Below are 25,327 nucleotides of genomic sequence, written 5' to 3'. Positions count from 1 at the left end.
AATCACATAAAAAAATTGTTAGAAAACTTTTAGGCCTTATTTAAGCACTTAAAGGGATAGTTCAGCCAAACCTGAAAATAATGTCATTAATGACAGCCTCATTTCGTTCCAAACTCGTAAGACCTCCGTTCATCTTTAGAACACAGTTTAAGATATTTTATATTTAGTCCAAGAGCTTGTTGTCCCTTCATTGAAAATCTACGTACGGTATACTGTTCATGTCCAGAAAGGTAATAAAAACATCATCAAAGTAGTCCATGTGACATCAGTGGGTCAGTAAGAATGTGTTAAAGCATCGAACATACATTTTGGTACAAAAAATAAATAAATTACGACTTTATTCAGCATTGTCTACTCTTCCACGTCTGATATGAAGCTCATGCGCGAGACTAAAGTCACGTGACTGCAGTGACGCGGATGACGTGTTATCTGGTGCGCCCCAGCAGTTATTTTTGTTTGTTTTTTGTGCTCCCGGGCTTCGTTTACAGTCTGAGGGAGACGCACGCTGAAAGTTTGAAAAAAACATGCGCAAACATGTCACTGCAGTCACGTGACTTTAGTCTCACGCATGCGCTTCACACCAGACACAGAAGAGAAGACAATGCTGAACAAATTCGTAATTTTTGTTATTTTTGGACCAAAACGTGTTTTCGATGCTTTAACAAATTCTAACTGACCCACTGATTTCACATGGACAACTTTGATTATGTTTTTATTACTTTTCTGGACATTGACAGTATACCGTACGTAGATTTTCAGTGAAGGGTCAACAAGAATTATAAAACATCTTAAACTGTGTTCCGAAAATGAACTGAGGTCTTACGAGTTTGACATGAGGGTAAGTCATCAATGACATTATTTTCATTTTTGGGTGAACTGTCCCTTTAATAGACCGTGCCAATAATAACAATAATTTTATGTAATTTTATTTGCCTAACATCTGCTTGGCGGTTTTCTGTTAAGTTTGTATGAGTTTCAGATCCTTTCCCTTTAAACAACGGAAAGCAAGAGTGAGGGAGAAAATAAGAGAGGGTGACTGTCAAGCAACATGTCTATATTAGGCAATGAATGGGCTACTCACACACTGAAATGCACTATACCTTGTTTTCTTTTGAAGCTTTTCAAGAACAAGCAAGCTACTGTCAAAACGTTGATTCTGCCCTTTGCTTAAAGGTGTAAAAAAGTGGCTAATAGCAATCAAATTTTTGAGGCTCGGATTTATTGTTATTATTATAATGGTATGTGTGGAAAAAAAATAAAAATCAAAAAAATTTTATACAATAAACATTATCTACTATATGTTTTCATAAGTATTTTAAGATTTAAAATGTTTGCGTAAGGATTCTTTAGCTGTTGCATTATAACCGCAGAAAAAGGTGCCAAAGGATTACTGCAATCTAACTTGGCTCTCAGATCCAAACCTTTACACAGCACCCTGTCTGCTTCTAATCAAAACCAAGTCCAGAATGCTTTTCCCAGCTAACACACTGCAATACACGCAGAGAGGCGTGGAAAGTGTGTGTGTCTCTATGCGTGTGTGTGAATGTCAGTGAGAGGAAATGTGGAAGAATGTGACATGGAGATTTAAAGGAAGAATCCAACTAACAACAGCAAAAAGCGAGAAAAGTCCACGACTGTCATTTATCGGTGGTATTCGTTGTGTTAAAGATGGTTTTATAAACAGAATTACAGTGAGAGATGGAAGAGAAGAGAAACTGTGACTCAGAATAAAAGAGATGAACAGAAACAGTCATCCCTCTTGGCGTGAACGCTCGGCGTGATTGAAAGTCCTCTAATGCCATCAAGATGACCACAGGCGACCAGTTGCAAGCTCCACGCGTTTCCTCCACCTCCTCCCTGTTGCTTCTAAGATGAAAAATATCCAGCAGCAACTGACCACAATCAGTGATCTTCATTCGAGAAGACGGAGGCTTCCTCATTCACAGCTTTTGGGAGTTTTATTTTGACAGTACCATAGAAGAGTGCTGAAGTGCAAATTTCCAGATGGATTCATGTTCGTATTATGTTAGTTCTTACTTTAAAACTTTTCTTTAAATTCTCTTGGACACAGCAGTTGTTTTTATTAGATGCTGATTGCATGGGACTATAGAAAAGCTTTGACATCTGAAGACACATGACCACAATGTCCTGGCGGGCTGGAGAACAGAGTCAACTGTGTCAGAGGGTGAGCTCACCGCATACTGGGGAGAGGGGGTAACTGGTCGCTCCATCGCCGTGGACGGATGGTGCAAACACACTGACACACTCATAAGAGAAGAAGAATAGAGGAAAAGCTTTAAGGTAATAATGCTAAGACTGACCACAGGTTAGTGGCGTGGTTTTGTGCACTGCAGGCTTAGTGTTAGTGTTTCAAATTAAGACATTTAGTTACTTGGCTACAACGCATTCGCATCAGGTCATAATCTCTCTCAGAAATTACCAGATATACACGAAGCTTCTCGTGATGACAGGAATTAAGGATTCTATTTAAGACAAGTTTAGCATCTTTATAAAAAACAAACAAACTCTCTCAGGCTGGACTCCAAGACCAGATGTTCCACAGAAGGAGTAACTTATGGCCAGATGTTAGAGGACCTTCTTCTCAGTATCAGCCACTAACCGCTACTTCACTTAGACGTCAAGAAGATCTATCAGGCGTAGGGGACGACAAGAGCTCCCGCTATTTCACCACGCTCTGTGGTTTCCAAGCAGCCTTTTATTACTGCATTCTTCTTTCCATTTTGGAACTTTCCTTCTGGTGTAATTTTAAAGAAAAGTCAGCATATGGTGGCTAATCACTGAAGAATGACTTAGTGCGAAACGTAAAGAGGTCTTACTGTACTTTCGAGTGGGTGGAGGGTCTGTTGAAATGCTTGGCTGACTTAAACTTTGGCGTAAGGGTAAATGGGATTTGTCTGATTTTCAGGGATTCATTTCTGCAGCTGCGTTTGAAAGCTTGCGTTTGAAAGCTTGAATCTGCTTTTTGAATTATGTTGTGGGTGTTGTAAATGATCATTAATGTACAGTAATTACAATGCTATTAATGTTGATAACCTGTTGATCTTGTACAACCCATTGTTTGTTCATGCGGCAAGTCAATTGTTGAGAAGGTTAGTGGCATCATATTAAGTCGTCAGAGATGCATTGATGCTTTTCAACTGAACACAAATCAGACACTTCAAACTTAAGAGCACTTGAGATTCAATGTCAACACAGAATTCCTAAGCATTAAAGCTTCTTTTTACTTGCAAAGATAACATTAATGCTCAAAAGCGTATGGCAATAAAAAACTTTCTTTTATTCCCTCTCTCGCTATACCAGGACCACTGTCTGTTTTTATGCTTTCCATTGGTCATTGTAATAAGGCTCTATGGGATAGCGGAGGAATTTGGCCATGCCTGTTGCCATACGTAAGAGGGACTGGGAGGACCACGTGACCCTGCGGTCAGGAATACAGTACAGTTATGATGACCTGGATTTGGTCTGCTGCCATGGAGTCTTTGGGGACCGAAAGAACCCTTTCAGACGGCACGGTAGGGTCAGATGTGCCTCAATGCCTGAATGTGGTCATCACCAGAACCAGACTTTAGCCTTCCTTCCAGATGACTTGGAATATAGTAAGAGAAGGATTAAAACAAAAATGCGTAATTTGGAAGATGGAACTCCATATCATTTTTTGAAGGACAAAACGGTGATGCGTGAGGGAGGTACTGGCAACACACCAGATGAGATGGCCAGGCATATGAGTGACCGGGATAGCGAGCTACCTTCAGACAGTGTGGCAGATCAAGATGAATCGAAACATTTTTCTCTGAGAAATTTGCAATCTCACGATGAAGATCATTGTATTAAGGAGCTAAACAAGGATAAAGTATCTGCTTTCCAAGGACAGACACTTTTTGCACTTCCGACCACAGCACTGGTCCAAATAGGGGAAGCGAGTGATTTATCAAATGTGTCAAAGACTAAGAGCAATAGCTTCTTTAACAACTCAGTCCAAGTGGATTGTTCGGAACAAACTTCTCCAAAAAGTGAAACTTGTATGGAATTACTTGAAAATGCAGAATTGATGGTAAACGTCACTGCGGAAAGACAAAAGTTATTATGTGATCATATGACTGTTACAAGCTCAATGACAGACATAATTAGTCAACGTCCCACGTCTGATTTACAGAATATTGTGCAAGGACAATTTTGTGAAAATAATTTGGAAATAGTAACGAGTGGCAAAGATAAATGCCCAAACCCAGACCAAACCATGGTCACAAACTTTGCTACTGTAAATTTACCATTAACCCTTCAAATGGCCGATTCACACATTCCAGAAAAAAGCTCAGATACTAATGAAGAAACCTTGGTGTGCAAACATCTTGCTATAATGCAGCATATACAAGATAATCAGGACCAGGGTGATGGTCTGTTTGAGGGTTCAGGTCAAAAGAGATTTAAGGATGGTAGTTTAACTTCTCCCGATGAGTCAGATGGAAAAATTTACATGGAAATGGAAATGTGGCATGACTGCTCCTCAAAACTTCAAACCATTCACGAGGGGTCTACACCAGATTCTGGAGATGATGTTACTGCTCTTGTTACAGCGGAAATGCCAGGATGTCTAACATGTGGCGAGTTGGAAGGTCATAGTAATGGTGAGCATTTGGCAAACCAGTATGAAACTTTATCTGTTGATGATCAAAGCTCAAGACAAATGGAACCTGTCTCCAAAACTGCAGAATACCGAATGATAAATGAAACTCTTGCTAGTAGTGATGGGATCAAGACAGAGTCTGACACAAAGAGAGGAGAATGTCAACATGGAGAACAACAAACAAAACCAAATTCAGCTAAAGATCCTGAGATTGCATCAAAAGCTGAATGTTCCCATGTCAAACTTCGTTCAAGAAAGGTAAGGTTATATGTTTCAATGAACATTGTTCTGATTGATTTAAAATGAAGATACTAAAAAGATTAAGTGAATAGGTTACGTAGGGGTGGTTTCCCGAACAGGGATTAGCTTAAGTCAGGACTAAGCCTTAGTTTAATTAGGAAATATAACTAGTTAACAAACATGCCTTACTAAAAACATTACTGCTTAAAAAAATCACGTTTACGTAAAAATCACGTTCTTCCTGATCCCATTTCTCAAACTGTAGTTAGTGTGTAATGTTGCTCTTAGAGCATAAATAATACCTGCAAAATGATAAAGCTGAAAGTTCAGTGTCAGGGATATATTTTCTTTAACAGAATTCGCCTACAGCGAACGGCTGGTTTGGACTACAGCCCTCTACTTCCTGGTTGAATGACGTCAATATAAGAGTTTTGGACTAAATTCGTCAAATAGCTCCGGCTAAGCTAAGCTGCTGTCAAATCACAACACACTAAACAAACTACACAATAGGCTTGTTGCGATAGTCGGTGAAACGGTGATTACCGGTGCTTCAGCCTCTCACCGGTTAGATCACTTGCCCACCGCGACACCGTCTTTCACCGTTGTTTTGATATTTTCTTGTAATTAAATCATTTAGTTTCGTTAGAGAGAGCAAACACTTACAACTGTATGTGTCTGCTGTCTGAATCTTGCGGAGCTGAACGCGCGTCATCACAGAGCAGCGGCTGCGGGTGTCAGATTTCATTAATTCCTCAGACTGCAGCAAGCAGACGATGGCAGAAGCCGGGTGCTTACTCGTTTTTGTTATAAGATGCATATATGATGTTTAATGTAGGCGAGATCATTTTGTTGTTGTGTTTTTCATTAAGAATAATAATAAACCCATAATTCAAGCTGCGCTTTATGGAGGAATAGCCGGTTACTCTGCTTGGGACTGGCGGGTTTCTGTCAGAAGTACCTGCGCACATTGACTCAAGCACTTAAACCAGCAGTTGCACTCGCATTTACACGCAAATTCATACGCGATTTAACGCAGCGTACGCAAGCGCTGGATTTAAACAACAGTTGCATCTAATTCAAAAGTGAAAGTAAAATGCGCACTTCTGTCCATTTATAAGCCCCTCCCACCCGGTGAAACCGGTAACACTGTGTTTGTCACGCGCTGATTAACCGGTGGGAAAATTCTGTCACCGCAACAACCCTACTACACAATCAGAACTTGTTACGTATTTCTGAAGGAGAGACTTCATAGAACAAGGAAGACATCAGCCATTTTTAGGACGGTGAAAATAGTGCTATAGAGATAAGTAAATTGTGTGAAAAATACTTTTTTTACACGTGAAACATGAACATATTATATTGCGCTCTTTAAACACGATCAAAGCTTCAAAAACACAGAAAGAGTGGGACCTTTAAGATATGTCGGTGCAAGAAGTTTCAGTTTGGGCAGCTCTTACATTTATTTTAGTGTAGGACTAATCCCTTTCCGGGAAACCGCCCCATACAGTAGTTTGTGAAGAAATTATTTTCCAAACAAGAATGTTTCTGTGTAATTTGTTATGCCTATTAAACTCTTAAGTCAGCAGTGGGAATTCTGTGGGGATTTCCAAATAAATTGTCCATAACAAAGTAATTTTACATACTAGAAAGTCGAAATATAGAAATAAAGGGTCATGCTTCCTGTATCACAAGATTTCAATTAGTTTTATATTACACATTATAGTCTCTTCAACTTTTTATAAATGAGACTTAGTTAATAAGGGCAGAAAGAATGGAGATGGGTTGAGGTGATTACACATGTTGGTTTTAAATCTTTATCCCCCACATGAGCTAAACACCTAAATATGTCAGGTGAATGTGCTTTCACCACTAAGCCAGAGCTCCAGCAGGTGTTCATAAAATAAGTATTGATTTTAGGGTATGTGCCATTGACATGAATGTTACCTGAATGAATGCAGAGTAGTACTCTAACTTTTGTATATTATCAGCCTCATGACTTGCCTGGCAGATGATAAATAGATTTTAAAAAATGAATTGAAGGAGGGTTCCAGGTCACATTAAGATCCAAAAAAAAACCCCACCATGATAATTTAGGGATAATCCAGCCAAATATCAAGCACATTTGGAGTTATTTTAGTAAATGTCCTTGCTCTTCCAAACTTTTAATGCAGGGATGCACCGAATATTCAGCCACAGAAAAAAAGACTTTTCTCACCGAAACAATACGGACGAAATGTTGTGATGACGCAAACAGAAACCGCGACCTGCACGTTTCTTTATTTATTATTAGATTTTCCCACCCCCTTTTTGCTGATCCGAAAAATAATCCAATCCGTGCCTCAAAAACTTTAATGTGATCTGAACTGTGAGTTTCTGATCCGTCACAACCCTAGTAAAGTTAGTACACAGTGATAGCCATAAATGCAATTGTACTAATAATTGTCATAATAGTTTCTTTCAGTGTTTCGGTTTAGTTTTCGGCCTTGGTTTCCTCTTTTTCAGTTTCGGCCAAGAATTTTCATTTCGGTGCATCCATATTTTAATGGTAGAAAACAAGGATCAGGGAACAATTTCTGACAATAATTCCCAAAAAGAGCATCCATCCCTTACCAAAGTAACCTAAAAAAAAGGTCTTCTGTGTTTAATCTATGCGATTTTGAAATAAAAATATTTAAAATGTATAAAGTATAATAACTAGCTTTTGCTATTGACGCCATATTGAACTCATGCGATTCATGCTTGTAATAATAGTTTATAAAGTTTGAAATTAAAATCATCGGATCATTTTCATATTTGACTGAAGTATCCCTTTAAGTTACCACCTAGCAACTGCTCAAAAGTCTTAACTTGATGCGTTTATCAAGTTGTCTTGAAGGAAATATCTTAAGCATACTTCTCAGTGCTCACCCAAAAGAACTTCTCATGAGTGGCTGGTATGCCACTGGCTTTATTTTATCCAATCTCAAACAAACTAATACACACACAAACACATACACGCCCTATTCTGCTTGTATAAAAAGAAATTGCTAATAGACAAATTCCAGCATGTTCTTTCTGCAGACACTTACCTTTCTTTCTGGTCCATGTTTGTGCTTGCTTGTATACACAGTTTTGATTAAGGGCATTTATAGAGCGCCATGCTTTTTAAACACCACATCCTAAATCATTATGCCAGCTCGCTGCCACGCCCTTTTGAAAGCAATGACATCACAGCAGCTTACATCTCTGGCCATGGGCATTTGTGGAATGCTTTTCGGTCCAAGAAAAACTAACGTCATAAAAGACCTAAAATGGCACTAATAGAGTTTGTGTGTGTGTGGGCATCTCTGCAGTACGTTAGATGTGTGTTATGCGCATATGTATTTTAAAATTTCTGCATTTATGTGTGTACATGTTTGCCTGGGTGATTGACATCGACCCGCCTAGCCAACTTCAATCTCTTGAGTAGAGTCTCTCATAGCCTTTTCTGTTTATTCATCCTGCCCTATTCCACAAGACCCTGGAGGCGTCATCCAAAACACAGTCATTATTTATATAGCGGGATCCATTAGGCAGGATTCGGCCCAAACACAACACGCCATGCTGTGTAATTGTCATTTATTTGTGAGGCTGAAGTCCTGGGCTGGTGACTTGCGTTCTTGAGGGGATTTGTGTTTGTTGCGGAGCAGTAGAGTGAATGCAAGCCATTTAAGGGCCTGACCGACTCTATTCTACTGTTAATGGATACATGAGCTATTAGGAGTTGATGGGTTTAGTGAGAAATGGGAATCATATAGTGTGGGAGAGTATATAAAAAAATGATGACTGAATGGTTTTAAAAAATCTGAAGGAAAATCTTATGAACTTAACTTCCATACACTCTCAGAAAAAAGCTACAAAAGCGTGTATCTAAAAAGTACATTAGTACCTCAAAGGTTCTAATTTGTACCAAATATATACTTATCTGAACCTAAATGGTACAAATTAGGAAATGTTTTAAAGGGTATCATCCCATTGACAGATTTTGTACTTTTTCTAAGATGCTAGATTTAAAAGATGATTTGGTTGATTTCAAATAGTGAAGCTGGTTTTCCACATGATTCGTTATTTGAATTTGACTTATTTGATTTGAGGACATTTTCAATTCAGGACCCACAAACATAGCCAAACCTGTACAGTACACTCACGCACACTGCATGTGCTGGATTGTGTCAGTCTGGGGATATATCAGGGAGGTGAAGTATGAATCTGGGCTTCATGGTGGATTTGAGATTCTTGGAACTGTTTAAGTGGCGCTAACACAGGGACTGTTTCAAAAATCACTCCCTATATTGAGCAACTGTCTGAGATCACTTTTTCTATGTGTGTGTGTGCATGCGTGTGTGTGTGTAAGGTTAAAAGCATATATTTAAGCACAAATGCGACAGAAATTGACACATTATTTTGAAAAATAACATACAATTTTATAGAGAAAATGTTCAAAATAGTAAGCCTATAAATTACTCATAGTTGCCTTTGCATATTAACATTGAGTTTCTGAAGCTTAGTTGGTACACTGTAAAAAAGATTTGTTGGTTTAACTTAAAAAAGTATGTTACCTAGTTGCTTTTAAGGGGACATTTCACAAAACATTTTTAAAATGTCAATAAATCTCTTTAAGATGTCAATAAATCTCTCGTGTCCCAAGAGTACATATGTGAAGTTTTAGCTCAAAATACCGTATAGATAATTTATTATAGCATGTTAAAATTGACACTTTGTAGGTGTGAGCAAAATTGTGCCGTTTTTGGGTGTGTTTTTTTAAATGCAAATGAGCTGATCTCTGCACTAAATGGCAGTGCTGTGGTTGGATAGTGCAAATTAAGGGGTGGTATTATGCCCTTCTGACATCACAAGGGGAGCCAAATTTCAATTACCATTTTTTTCACATGTGTGCTGAGAATGGTTTACCAAAACTAAGTTACTGGGATGTTTTTTTTACATTTTCTAGGTTGATAGAAGCACTGGGGACCCAATTATAGCACTTAAACATGAAAATATACATATTTTCATGATATGTCCCCTTTAAAATTTTGAAATTAATTCAACTTAAAAATATTAGTTAACTCAAAAAAGTTGTGTAAAAATTGTTGTCAACTAATATTTATTAAAGGTGCCGTAGAATGTAAATCTGTATTTACCTAGGCATAGATGAATATTAAGGCCCAATCCCAATTCTATTTTATACCCCTGCCTGAAAATATTCCCCTAAGCAATGGGACACCACTACTAGACTGTTACACGTCATCATAAGTCGTTGCTAGATCCTACATCATAAATGCGTCAATGTAATAATACAATAAAATGTAATAATACAGTAAAATATAAAAAAAAAATATGTTGTGGAACTAACACAAAGTCAAACTTTACTTTTTTCATAGCGATTTTTCAAAAATCTTTTTTTCGGAGAACACTATATACATGAAAACAAGATTAAAGGCAACATAAAACTAGGGATGCACCGATACCACTTTTTTGGAATACGAGTACGAGTACTTGCATTTCAGTACTTGCCGATACGGAGTACTTAATAAAAAAACATGATTTAAATTTACAGGTAACAGCTTTAGTCATATAATTGAACAAAAAAAAAACAAAGGACTACTTTTCCAGTTTGTTGTAAACTCTGCCTCTTTGGACAACTCAAGAGGCATTAACCCCTAACACGCCTCTCAAACATAGACATTTCTCAGACCGTGGTATCGATTCCAGGTATCGGGGGACTTTTAACGAGTACGAGTACTTGTGGTATCGAGGCGGATACCCGATACCAGTATCGGTATTGGTGCATCCCTACATAAAACAAGTGATTATTTGTTATTAAAATACTTTTTAATGTCAAAAAATACTTACATTTATGGGCCATATTGGAAATTAATCATACCCCTTCGTCTGAAGTGTGGTGCCGAAAAATCTTCGTTTGAAGAGCTACCTGGCCCTTCCCCCTTCCCCTCCAGCCAAAAGAGAATTGAGACACCCCTACCACTTCACGTGAACGTGCAAAACAAAGGGGAAAGGGGAAGGGGTAGAATTGGGATTGGCCTTAGAGCTCTGTACATGAGCAGGATTGGTGACCCCTGGTGTAGAGCATAGTGTTAAAGGAATAGTCTACTCATTTTCAATATTAAACTATGTTATTAACTTTACTAAGAAGAGTTGAAACATACCTTTATCATCTTAGTGCGTGCACGTAAGCGCTGGGGCGCGCTGCGACACTTCAATAGCATTTAGCTTAGCCCCATTCATTCAATGGTATCAAACAGAGATAAAGTTAGAAGTGACCAAACACATCAATGTTTTTCCTATTTAAGATGAGTAGTTATACGAGCAAGTTTGGTGGTACAAAATAAAACGTAGCGCTTTTCTAAGCGGATTTAAAAGGGTAACTATATTGTATGGCGGAATAGCACTTTTGGGAGTACTTCGACTCGGCGCAGTAACACTCTCCCTCTCCCATTATGAGAGGGAGAAGGGGAGCGGATTTTTCAGGCGAGTCGAAGTACTCCCAAAACTGCATAAATGTAAATGCTGAGGATGAGATATTTTAAAATTGAATTACTTCAGCTTTTACATTTAGATAATTCATTTAGAAAGGGTTTTTTATCACTGTTATAATAGCGATAATGTTCACAGCCTAACGTAGCATATCTGTACCATACTGTACATCTAATCTCTTTCCAAAACCGCCCTGGAGCCATGTTTGACGAAACCCAACTTTAAAGACTTTTAAGACTTTGTTGGCGCCGTGATTCTAGGCCAATGACGCGTGCTACAGATTTAATCTCCATTACATGTGTGTGCTTTACAGTAAGGCCTTAATTCTGTGTTGTTAGTTTTCATAGATACCAACATCTGTTTTACACGCATACTGAACATCACACATATGTACTGTACATCTGTTATGTGAATATGTTTCTGATGTAGACCATATGTTGCTCTCACACTAGGTTTTAAAGTTAATTAAGGTAATAGAAAGGATAATTATATTGAGTAAAGGTGCAATAATTATGATAATACATATATTAATAATGAAAAGTCTCATAATAAACTAAATGATATATACTGTTGATCTTTCCTAAAGCAACTTTTCAATGAAACTCTTTAGAGAAATGACTATGAGGACTATTTACACACCGTTTTTATCCAAGAACATAAAATATTTATTGATTTTGGCTGTTCATTACTGTTACTGTTCATACTGTAGCTACAGCATAGCAGCAGGGGCTAACTAGGGCACACTAACCAGCAAAACCTTGACCTCTTGTGTCAAAACAACAGATGTACTGTAGGCCAGATGTTCAGTGTTCTGCTTACAAAGATGTGGAAATATCCCAGTTCTCTCCTTATCAACAAAGCTTAGATAGCTGGAGTTTTGTATTGTGGGTGTTTCCCAATCGTCAGGGTTTGGATGTAGTGGTATTTTTGTCCTGCATGTAAAACAAGGTGCAAGGTTAGGTGCATTTCAACACATTCCGTTTCCCTTGAGCTGATTCAGCTAAAACGGAGAATGGCTTCATCTATACTTTAAACTCTGTAAAAGAGGTCAAATTGCCCGCTGGAGACCCTTGTGTACACCCTCTCCCCCCAGTTTATTTTAAATTGTAATAAATCCCAATAAATGATTCAAGTGGGAACTTAAAACTTGGCAGAGAGTTCAGAATTCTATTATGTTGCGAAAAGCTTTATTAAAGGAACAACCACCAGAACAAGATTAGAAATGTGTGCCGGCAACTTCATAAATACAGGACATGTGGCTTGACATAGCCCATGGGTTTCTTTTCATACATGACCTTGCATGTATGTACCAACTTTTTGGGCACACTGATGTACTCAAAGGTGAGCTAAATCTGGCAAAATCCTCTTTTGCGGAGATATGAATGAGTTCTTTATATAATGTGTTCTTATTGCTTTAGCTCACAAGGTTTGCAACATGAGTTGTTTGTAATACTTTTATTCTGTTGTTTGTTTGGTCAATCTATGCAATAAATAGTACTTTTCACCCATTTTTTTTTTTTTTTTTTAAGTAGCCCGCCAAACTTTTTTGTGATTTTCACCAAAGTTTTACAAAATGCCTTCCAGGAAAATTTTCTTCTAAAAAAATATAAACATACAAATATATCAAAGGAAAGAACAGACCATCTGCTTTCAAACAGACAATAAACAAACAAAACAGGAAAAAACACGTTTCATTATCTATCTTTTTGCTCTGCTTATAAACTAAGCATTTTTTTTAGCAAAAGCTGAAATAATTGTATTTTTGTGAAGGAATTTTGTTCCTTTTTTGTTTTGAGATCGAATTCAGAACGATTTTCAAAACATGCACAGAGTGTAAAATTAATAAATAATGTTTTGCTTCAATAATTTTTTATAAATTGTCATCTAGTGGATAATCGCGGTATTACAGATAAGCATAAAACTCATCAGGAACATGTTTTTTTCCTTTAAAATGTTTAATCTTAATTGACTAGATAACGAGATAACTCGTCAATGGCGGGGAAAGAGTTAAACAACATGCAATTAAAAGTGGTTGGGAGTAGGGGTGAGGTTAGGTGCTCGAAAACATCTCTATGAAACCATTTCAACATTTAAAGATGCAGAGAATGAAATGTTTCTTAATTATGTTTATGAGAAACATAAACGTAATTCGTAATAAGATGCTTCACAAACAACCTATGGGGTGTTTTTTTTTATTTTGGGAGGGCAGTCTTTTTTTATACATACAAAGGCAGAGCATTCAACATTTTCCTGTGAAGTAATAATAATAATAATAATAATAAATGTTATTTTTAGGCGCCTTACATGACACTCAAGGACACCTTACAACACAGTAAAACAGGCATTAGTAATGATATACACAATGTCAATGTCAAAAAAACCCTAAAAACAATATTAAAACCTAAAAAAAAAAAAATCACATAAAAGCCACCCGGAAAAGATGGGTCTTAAGGCGAGATTTAAAAACAAGGAGACTACCACTGTTTTGCACATCCTGTGGCAGCAAGTTCCAAAGGTAAGGAGCTGCATGACTAAAAGCCCGGGACCCCATAGAAGTAGTGCGAGTTCTAGGGAGAGCGAGTGTAAGTGACGATGATGATCTTAGAGTCCGTGAAGGTGTATAAATATGAAGAAGGTCAGATAAGTATGTCGGAGCAAGGTTATTAAGTGCTTTATACGTAAAAAGAAGAATTTTAAACTGAATACGATATTTTACCGGAAGCCAGTGCAAGTCTTGTAGTATAGGTGTGATATGTTCAGCTAGGGGAGTTCTGCTAATGATTCGAGCAGCTGAATTCTGAATTCAAGTATTCATGAAAAGGTTCTGCTAACCAGAGTATGGAGGTTGATCATAATTGGCTATATGTAAAAGCAATAGACAAAAACAAGTCTATGATATAGCATAATTTAGACAATGTGTGGGATAGTTTCTTGTGAAGCTCCTCATCTGCTGCTTTTACTGTGTATGGAGCTGAACTCCTGTCAAAGCATGATCAGAGCAGCCTTAGTGGATTTTAAAGTGTATGGGTGTATGTTTGGGGAAGAGTGATCCTGAAGTAGGAAGTTTATCTAAATTCTCCACTTGATACCAAACAAATCTCATAGTACCATTTATATATACATGTAATGGTTCTGTATTGGCCTTCCTGTTTCTTGCCAAGTAAGCGGTGTTGGGTCAACATCATTTTTGGCCCATGGACAGATTTGAGGAATAAATTTACAGTTAATGTGACGTTTAAGCTTACTGCTAGGGTTAGGTACTTCAACATCATTGTTGTTATTATCATTATTAGTGAAAGCATGTGAGATGGGATCGATTCCTGCATCTCTAAAGTTCAGCTTTTTACTTGGTAGAATCCTTTTTATAGAGCTGATGAGGTAATGCAGAAACAATACATTTGTGTGTCTTTGAACAATGAAGCTCTGTGACTGATTTTATTTAATAATATTCTATACAAGGGTATGTTAAAGGAATAGTCGACCCTTTTGCAATATTAAACAATGTTATTACCTCAACTTAGACGAATTAATACGTATCTATCTTTTTTCAATGCGTGCACTGTACAGCGTGTCGTGAATGTGTTAGCATTTAGCCTAGCCCCATTCATTCCTATGGTACCAAACAGGGAATCCACCAAACACTTCCGTGTTTTCCCTATTTAAAGACTGTTACATGAGGAGTTATACCAGTAAGTTTGGTGCCACAAAATAAAACTTTTTTGGTACCATAGGAATTAATGTGGCTAGGCTAAATGCTAACACATTCACAACGCGCTGTACAATGCACGCATTGAAAAAAGATAGGTATGTATTAATTCGTCTAGGTTGAGGTAATAACATATTTTAATATGGCAAAAAGGGTAGACTATTCCTTTAAGCTCACCTCACCTGCTTTCCCATAACGCACTCTGTCTCTGGACAACTTAAGGATAGCTAAACAAGTGTTGGCCCCTTCATGATTATTTTTTATTTTTTGCATGTTTGTCACATTTTAATGTTTCAGATCATCAAACAAATATAAGTTGCATGTTTGTCACACTTTAATGTTTCAGATCATCAAACAAATATAAGTTACAATCAAAGATAACACAAACAAAACATGCAGTTTTTAAATTAAGGTTTTTATTATGAAGTGAACCCTCCATTTAAACATAACTGTGTTCAGTTTCTCTAGCCACACCCAGGCCTGATTACTGCCACACCTGTTTGCAATCAAGAAATCACATAAATAGGACCTGCCTGAAAAGTTAGGTAGACCAAAAGATCCTCTAAAACTACACATTATTTTGAGATCCAAAGAAATTCAGAAACAAATGAGAAAGAAGGTAATTGAGATCTATAAGTCTGGAAAAAGGTTATAAAGCTATTTATAAAGCTTTGGGACTTCAGTGAACCAAATTAGGAGCCATTATCCACAAATGGCGAAAACAGTGGTGAACCTTCCCAGGTGTGGCCGGCCGACCAAAATTACCTCAAGAGTGCAGCAATGACTCATCCCAGAGGTCACTAAAGACCCCACAACAACATTCAAAGAACTGCATGCCTCACTTGTCTCACTTAAGGTTAGTGCATATGACTCCACCATAAGAAAGAGACTGGGCAGAAATGGCCTGCATGGCAGAGTTCCAAGACGAAAACCGCTGCTGAGCAAAAAGAACATAAAGGCTCATCTCACTTTTGCCAAAAAACATCTTGATGATCCCCAGGACTTTTGGGAAAATACTCGACGGGACTGACGAGACAAAAGTTGAACTTTTTGAAAGGTGTGTGTCCCATTACGTCTGGCGTAAAAGTAACACCACATTTCAGAAAAAAAACATCATACCAGTAGTAAAATATAGTGGTGGTAGTGTGATGGTCTGGGGCTGTTTTTCTGCTTCAGGACATGGCTGTGATAAATGGAACCAAGAATTTAGCGGTCTACCAAAAAATCCTGAAGGACAATGTCCGGCCATCTGTTTGTGACCTCAAACTGAAGCAAACTTGGGATCTGCAGCAGGACAATGATTCAAAACACACTAGCAAGTCCACACCTGAATGGCTGATGAAAAACTAAATTAAGACTTTAGAGTGGCCTAGTCAAAGACATGACCTCAATCCTATATAAAAAGGTGGTTAATGCTCGAAAACCCTCCAATGTGGCTGAATTACAACAATTTTGCAAAGATGAGTGGGTCAAAATTCATCCACAGCGCTGTAACAGACTCATTGCAAGTTTTCGCAAATGCTTGATTGCAGTTGTTGCTGCTAAGGGTGACCCAACCAGTTGTTAGGTTTAGGGGGCAAGCAGTTTTTCACAAGTAGTTCACATTTAGTTTTAGATTTTAGTTTTCCCTCTATAATTTAGTAAATAAGTAAGTTTAAAAAATGTGCAGAAGAATCATGCAAGATATGTATGTTTAAACAGTTTAAAGAGTCTTGTAATACACAGCTTTGTTCAAGGCATTGATGTAATTCTTCCAATGAAACATGGAGTTGTGAAATATTTTTACATTATTTACTGTATGCAATATTACAAAGTTAATCTCCCAATTTAAAGACTTTATTCCCATACCGTTACACTTAAATATAACAATGCTAAAACTTTCATCTCATGGTCTACATTAATCTCAACTTTAATCTTATATTCTATTCAAAGTCTTCTGAAATCCACTTGAATTTGGACTTGAACCAACCGAGTGCACTTCCCCCATACTGAACAAAATTTCATTACAGTAAGAGTTCAAGAAAGGGCTGAAACTGTGACATAGCATCTTTCAGGAGTCTTATCGTGCGTCCACTTGTATTTCTCTGCTCTCTCTGCTGTAAGCCTGTCTAGCTAAAGGATTATGCTGTAAAGTTCTGGCACTGACAGCATCCACTTTATATTAGCGCCTGGCTGGTTAACCGGTGATGTGTCACTTTGCTGGACACACTAATTTTAGACATTGAGGTCTTAAGGGAAGATCTGAAGGGTCACTGAGGACGGATTTGAGTTGGTCATAAGCACATTCCCCTGAGATGGCTGGGAAAGAGGAAGAGAGAAGGAGGATTCAGTGTGGGAATTCTGTCATGTCAAAACAGGAAGAGGGCTTTAGGAATGTGACCCCAAAACACTAAAAGACACAAAGACAGGAATATTTAAAAAACAAGAATACAGAATATTTGCTCTGGCTGTTGTCAATAGATATGCTGTTATCAATTTAAATGTGGTTTATTCACTTTATACAAAAAAGAATAGTGATAGTGAATAAAGAGGGCTTTATGTTGTGTGTTTATAATTGCTTCCGAGTATGTGTTTGGTCATGGAAAAGCTTAGGCATGTATACAACTGACTTTCACTACATAGCCTAACAGAATTTGTCTCACCTCGGCAAATTCAACAGCAAAGTCCTCACACTGACAGGTTCATTCAATGCTAAATGAAAACTAAATGGGGAGGCAGTCACAAGACATTAGTAAAATATTTAGAGATCAAGGTGCGCGTGCTTACACAAACACGCCATTATGCTAGTACTTCTTTTGATATTTTTATTCCAATCAATATCCTCTGAGGCCTTGTTAGGAAAACATAAACATTTTTCCTGCCAAACTACTACCCACACCTCTTCTGTAAAAACAGATGCATACCGTAGTGTATTTGCTCATTTGTTAAATGACACACATAATATTACATCACAATTTAATGAAAAGACTATATAAACAGACTTAGTGGGCATGCACACCAAAGCTTTTATGCCGGCGGCCAGCGTATGTTTCCAATGTAAGTGTGGCGTTTTTCAAAAAGCCAGTCGGCTCAGCGTTGACCGCCGAGAGTTGAAAAATATTCAACTTCGGATGAAAGCTCAGCTCGTCAATGTCAGCTCTTATACGGCCATCCAATTATAGTGGAAGAGAGGCGGGACAAATATCTCAACCATCAACCGGCGCATAAAACAAAGCAGAAGTATCACTGCAACCAAAGTGCTCAGCTGAAGAAAGCTGGCAGTCGGTGTCCGCCAGGCGTTTCAGCCGCGTAAAAAAGCTTTGGTGTGCACGCACCCTCATGCAAGTATCCAACTTATGCAACTCATCCAATAACTCATCCAAAAATGCTTTTAGTGTTATAGTAAGCAGTATCTTAAATTATTATTAACTTTGTTTGTTTGTTTGTCTATATCTTCTTTGTAAAATTCTGTCAATTTATTTACCCACGTGCTGTAGATAATTGCATCGAATTTACATTAAGATAAATATGCACTTTTTATAGTTATTTTCACACTTTATACTTTAACTGATTTAAACACATTCAGATGCTAAATGGAAATGTCAAGGAAAGATCACCGTATTGCATGGCAAATGATGTATGTGAAATGAAAATGGTTCATATAGACATATAGTATCTACAGTAAATTTGTACTGTATCTTAAGAGCTTAATAAACTGTATTTTTCCCCTTTTATATGTTAAATCTCACATCACCCTCACATATAACAGTATTTCTTTTTAATTTGTCTTATATTTTAAACCTCACATCACCTTCACATCTGCACAGCTGTATTGTCTTACTAACAGAACACCACCTGAGGTCAGTGTAACTCCTGAAATGGAACAAAAAACAAAAAGGAGATAAAGATAGGAGAGTCTCTCTGTACCCGATTTAAAAGTGCATTAATGCTATATTAGGTGTTTGCATGTGTGTTTATTCTTTGAATAACTGGGAAATTTTGCAAACAATTTTTTTAGTGACATCTTTTATAAATACCATTGCTTTTAGCATTCAATGCAAAGAATCTTTTATGTGTTTCCTGGAAATCTAACCCATGACCCTGGTGTTTGTATACTGTCATTCCAGATGAGCTACAGGTTATTCAAACATGAACAGCCTAAATAGTAATGGCTCTGGAGGTCACTCCATTGTTTTATTTAAAGCTACCATAAAACAAGCTGTTTCTGCGTATCTGATATTAATCTGGAGTACCTATAGAGTAGTATTACATCCTTCATATCGCCAAAGAGTCTTTAGTTTTATCAGATTTATAAAAGACAGATCAGCTTTACCGATTCTTTCCGATAACGTACAAAAAATTCAAAAGGAGGAGTTACGAGCTGCGGGAGGAGCGAGTCATGCAACACTTTTTACAACACTGTTTAATTCATGATTCACTACATGTTTGTGTCGTTTATATACTTATGGCAAGTCATGTTATAGTCACAAAATATTTGATTAATTTATTAGTGTTCAGTACAGAATTTTCCCCTTTGTTCGTGCCATTGAGCATGACTGTCTTTATCGTGCCATTGAGCACGAATTTCTATAAAAAGTTTTTCGCGACTTTCTTTTCTGTGTCATTTTATGTATTGTTTTCTCATAGTTTTATCTTTTTTTTTTTTTTGACTGTTGCTTGGGGTTGGGGTTAGAATCACTTTCTGTTACATTGCAGACATCCTAACCTAAACCTCAAGCAAAAATAGTTTTAAAATCGGAAGAAAAACATGTAGAAACCAATACACAAAATTAATCCTAACCTTAACCCAAAATCTAACCCCAAATCCAAGCGACAATGATTTAAAAACAGGAAAAAACAATGAGCAAAACAATACATAAAATGACACGGAAAAGAAAGTTGTGCCACGGATAAAAACTATTTATAGAAATTTGTGTGAAATACAAAAAAACTTTACATTTGTCTAATTGTACATATTTCACACTCTAAAGAACGCTGGGTGTCAGCACATAGTTTGTAAAAAACCCAACTGTTAAAATCAGTGGTGGGCATTCCTGGTCCTGGAGGGCCACAGTCCTGCAAAGCTCTAACCCTAATCAAACACTGGGAAATCTAATTGAAATCTTCAGGTAGTGGAAATGAAATTCAGGTGTGTTTGATTAGGATTGGAACTAATCTCTGTAGGACTGTGCCTCCCAGGACCAGGAATGCCCACCCATGGTTTTAAAGAAACCTACAGTATAAAATGTCTATATTTGGCTTAACCATGGGTTGACTCAACCATGGGTTTAAAAACAACCCAAAATTTTTAGATTGCATATTTATATCAAGAATTTAACTGAGTAGGTGTGTTTCCAAAAATAGATATGAGATGACAAATAGCCTGTGACTGTGTTTGGTGTGTTGTTTGCTGATTTTGAACCGAGTCAGTTGGGACTGATTCTGCAGACCAAGATTAAACTGTAATCTATAACAAACACCATATTTTGTGTCCAGATGCTGTACATTAGCACAAGATAAACACACACAAACACATGCTCATAAAAGAGGAAAATAAGGAATCTTGAGAACATGTGTGAGGTTTATTTTTAGTTTTTGGTATATATAATATAGTAAAATTTTGCTGCTGATCCTCACGGCAATAAGTGTTTGAGTATTTCTATCCATTTGTCTCATCATTGATGGGCTCATTTGCATTAGCCATACTCCTATAAAAACTGAGTTGTTGAATAAAATAATTAAACCAAACTCTGGGTTAAGTGAAGCTAAAAAATTAAATTTGACCCAACTATTGGTTTAAACCAGTGTTCTTCAACCCCGGTCCTCGAGGACCCCCTTCCAGAAAGTTTTAGATGTCTCCCTATTTAAAATATCTGAACCAACTCATCAGCCTCCTTCCAGAATGTCACCCTAACAAGCTACTGAGTTAAATAAGGTGTGTTAATTAAGGAGACATCTAAAACATTCTGAAAGGGGGTCCTCGAGGACCGGGGTTGAAGAACACTGGTTTAAACAACCCAGGTTAATTGAAATCCAGCAATTGGGTTTATCCAAATTTTATTTGGGTTATTTGCTTTCTTTGAGTGTACAGTATAGCCAGGCCCGGATTAATATATATATATATATATATATATATATATATATATATATATATAATTACTTAAATTTTCCCAAAATAACTGCAATACTAAAAAATACTAAATAGACTTAACTCTATGCAGTTGCTGCACATGTCATTATGCACAATTGATGAAACTTTCAGAATAGGAAGTTGAAACCCGATTGCGTATTCCGTATTTCTGTCACTGGTGATCGCATGTGCGCGACACTTGTAAAAAAACATTTTGGTCGCAGTCTGGAGCCCTTTGTGCCCCCATATTGCCTTGTTCCCCAGGACACTCACCCAATCCCGTCTATGAATAATCCGGCCCCGCGTATAGCTATTAAATTAATAAAAATGTACAATGTGTGCAAGAAGCAAATACTGCAAAAAATTGCCTACTTTCATACTACATAGTCGGCGAAAATTAGTATGTAAGGCAAGTTATACGTCTGAATTCATAGTGCTCGAAAAACTATACATTATAAAAATTGTTGGGTTTTTTAACCCATAAATTGGTAAATATGGAAAACCCCATTGGGTTAATTTCAACCCAAATGCTGGGTTATTTCAACCCATCGTTGGGTAACAACAACCGAGCATAGGGTTATTTATATTATATATTATATTTTACCCAACTACGGGTTGAAGCAACAAAGCATTTTTTTTTTTTTTTTTGTATAAAAAAACTTCCAGCTAGATTTTCAAGTGTGCATTCAATGGAGCGAGCTGATGAGCTGCCAAATTCAAAAAAGTAAATATATTAAAAATACCAGAAATCTATGGCTTTTTAGTGATTTGAATACCAAGAAATGTATTCCCTGTGATTTCATTGTACTTTTTGAGCAATGCATACATAAATTATGGTATTGGTTGCTATGATTACGTCATAGGTCAAAGAACATACAATGAAAATGAATCCGAAATGTATAATTCACCCCCACATACTAAATAAAACGTAGTGTTTTAACAATAAAGCAGTTGTACTTCATGTAATTTTGTGCGCAATCCATGTGTCCTATAGTCATAATTTAAGCCAATATAAGTTTAGCTAAAATTGTGAAGGTCAAGTTATGAAACTAACACACCATAGCCAAATGCTATGAGCTCATGAGCATGACCAAGACCATGCTGCTGGACCAGGCAACATCGTTATGCTTGTCCACAAGCTAAACTGGTACCAATCAGCATAATCCAGTTTACATGGAAATTCAGGCCGGTCTTCAGCAGTGTGTAAAGATCAAGCATGTCTTTGAAGAATAGATTTTATTGTGATTCGCTCGTTGTAAGAACGCTGTCTCTTTTTCTCTCGCCCTGCGTGTTGTGTGCATGTGATAGACAAGCATGTATGAAGGGTAAATACCAGAACAAGCTACGCAAGCCTTCTACACACTGCCTTGCTTTGTGTGGGGCTGTTTGCACAGGCCTAGTTCAGTCACAGGGCAAGTGCCAGCATCATTCCTCCATGCTTGAGTAGCATTACAGCTTCTGTCTATCTCTCTCTTTCACTCCCTCACTCATCTGGCTGTGTAGCCACTTTAGTATTTTATTCACTAATTCATGGTTGTTTAGATGCAAAAACTCTGACATTACATGGTGAAATGTGATGAACAATTATTGAAATAGATGTATTTATATATACTAGTATAAAAATAACAAAATAAAGTATAATTTGTTTTCTTTAATCTTCATTTCTCATAAAAGAAAAAATAACACTAAATTGGTTTGAACGTATATAAAGATGAGAAAATGCTAATATAATTGTAATTTTTTGAATTTTTTTTTACTTTGGTAGCAATAGCTGCTACTAAGACTACAATAAAAGAGATTCGTTTAGATCTCAAGTGTTTTTAAAGTGACTCACATGGAAAAGTCCCGTCGAGTTGGCGCATGGTCTGCCGACATGACGTATGTTTTAAAAATTGTGAGCATTCAGACTAATGTTGAGATTATGTTTCTCGATTACATTACAAATCTGATTAAAGCACTGCTTTTCTCATTTCAGTCCTCACGGGAAGAGAGAGAGAAGGAGAGGTCACATTTGGACTCCATGGTTCTTTTATTAATGAAGTTGGATCAACTGGACCAGGAGATTGAGAATGCTCTTAGCTCCTCCCTCAATGGCACGCCCAACCTCAAAAGGCGCATCATCTCTGTTAGTAGCATGCCACCAATCATCATCATCTTTTATTTATGTGACACTTAGTTATTAAATGGATAGTTCACCTAAAAATGGAAAAATTGTCACCATTTACACACCCTTAATGGAAAACACCACAGTTTTTCAATATTTTACTATGTTCTTACCTCAGCTTAGACGAATTAATACATACCTATATTTTTCAATGTGTTCACTTAATCGTTGTACAGCACGTCGTGAATGTGTTAGCACTTAGCCTAGCCCCATTCATTCCTTAGGATCCAAACAGGGATGAATTTAGAAGCCACCAAACACTTCCATATTTTCCCTGTAAAAAATGGATTCAAAAAATGAGAAGTGAAGCAAACTAAGTGCTCTTCCGCTACATAATATTGTTCTCATTTTTATCCACTTAAAAAAATCATCACGTTTTATTTTGTACCACCATACTTACTCATGTAACTACTTGTGTAACTTGTGTAAGTCTTTAAATAGGGAAAACATGGAAGTTTTTGGTGGCTTGTAAATTCATCCCTGTTTGGATCCTAAGGAATGAATGGGGCTAGGCTAAGTGCTAACACATTCATGACGTGCTGTACAACGATTAAGTGAACACATTGAAAAAAGATGGATATGTATTAATTAATCTAAGTTGAGGTAAGATCATAGTAAATTATTAAAAACTGTGGTGTACCTGTAAGAACAAAAAGATATTTTGAGCAATGCATCCAAACTGTTTTTGAGCACCATTGACTTCCAAAGTATTATTAATTTCTATTATGGAAGTCAATGGTGCTTTTGCTTCCTGTTTGATTACAAATATTTCAAATACATTTTAACCAGTTTGTAACAACTTGAGGGTGAGTAAATGATGTCAGAAATTTCATTTTTGCATAAACTATCCCTTTAAGTATTTTCCTGGAGTTATGAGTGCTGAACATCTACTTTAAACATTAGTATGTGGCATCAAATGATCTAACCTTAAGTTACAGATAGACATTTGATTTTTATACTAAGGCACTGTTTCTCTTGTCCTGAACAGGAAGTTGATATAGAAATACTGGATTCATCAGGAAGTCTTTCAGCCTCTTCCCAGTCTTTAAGCACTCCAATATATCGCTCTTCATCATCACTGTCTTCATCAGGACCTTCAGGAATATCCGGAGCAAGACCAAAGAATGAGGTTAGTTACATCAGACCTAAGGTGTCAAGTGGATCTTTGTTCTTGATTTTTTTTATATAAATAAAATTAAATGAATAAAGTATCACATAAAGTTATTAATGGAACATATTAATTAGTTTGAAAAAAAGCTAGTTTTGTGAAGGTTCTTTGAGTGTGTGCGTTGTGGTGGACTGGTTCGATGGGACATAGGCCTACACAGACGACTCCTTGCCTGATCCGTACCGGATCTGCTGACTTCAGCAAGATCTGGTCCGGATCTGGCCCAGAGTTGTCTGCTGTCTGGGGAACTAGCCACGCATATAGGTACAAGCGTATGTATTAAAGGAATAGTTTACCCAAATATGAAATATTTAGAATTAGGTATAGGGTCAGAGTTAGCAGCTTGTATGCCATTCTTATCACCATACTCTCCCACACTGATATAGGCTATGCTTAGATATATAGTAGGTATAGGGTGTAAGGAAAGATGTTTTTTTTCTATTAATGTTGTTCCAGTAAAAAAAAATTTTTAAGAAACACATCTTATTTGTCTAAATCATCTGGATCTAGGAGCCATCATGATTTCTGACATTGATAAACAACCCCATCTTTTATTTTCGTCCCCACATTCACTTACTGACACATATACTTACCTTACTGCATTTTAGTTTTCTTTTACTAACATATTTTTCACTGTTACCAACATATACAGACATAAACATATTCTGTTCGCTTTTTCCTGCATTTCCCTGCCTCTCACTGACACTTAAAACATCTTGTTTGCCTCTGAAATGTTAAGTTGAGCATGTTATGGCAAAGGCTTTCACATAAATGCCACAAAA

General features: G+C 37.0%; 1 protein-coding gene across 2 annotated transcripts in view; it reads left to right on the top strand.

Moving 5' to 3' along the window:
- The first annotated feature begins 1,537 nt into the window (after positions 1-1,537).
- dlc1 (DLC1 Rho GTPase activating protein) overlaps positions 1,538-25,327 on the top strand; it is a 132,065-nt gene continuing 108,275 nt past the window's right edge. The window contains exons 1-4 of one of the 2 annotated variants that reach the window (XM_065254489.2): positions 1,538-2,301; positions 3,322-4,903; positions 23,189-23,338; positions 24,366-24,506. In XM_065254489.2, coding sequence (XP_065110561.1) covers positions 3,395-4,903; positions 23,189-23,338; positions 24,366-24,506 — 1,800 coding nt within the window. In that variant the 5' untranslated portion in view covers positions 1,538-2,301; positions 3,322-3,394. Of the gene's footprint in view, positions 2,302-2,329; positions 4,904-23,188; positions 23,339-24,365; positions 24,507-25,327 lie in introns of those variants that run through there. The other variant, XM_065254490.2, reaches the window with a different exon arrangement.

This window comes from Paramisgurnus dabryanus, chromosome 4 (genome assembly GCF_030506205.2).
Source record: "Paramisgurnus dabryanus chromosome 4, PD_genome_1.1, whole genome shotgun sequence".
In the NCBI taxonomy this organism is placed as follows: Eukaryota; Metazoa; Chordata; class Actinopteri; order Cypriniformes; family Cobitidae; genus Paramisgurnus; species Paramisgurnus dabryanus.
Note: the sequence above shows the minus strand (reverse complement) of the source record. Positions and strands in the feature narration are given on the sequence as shown.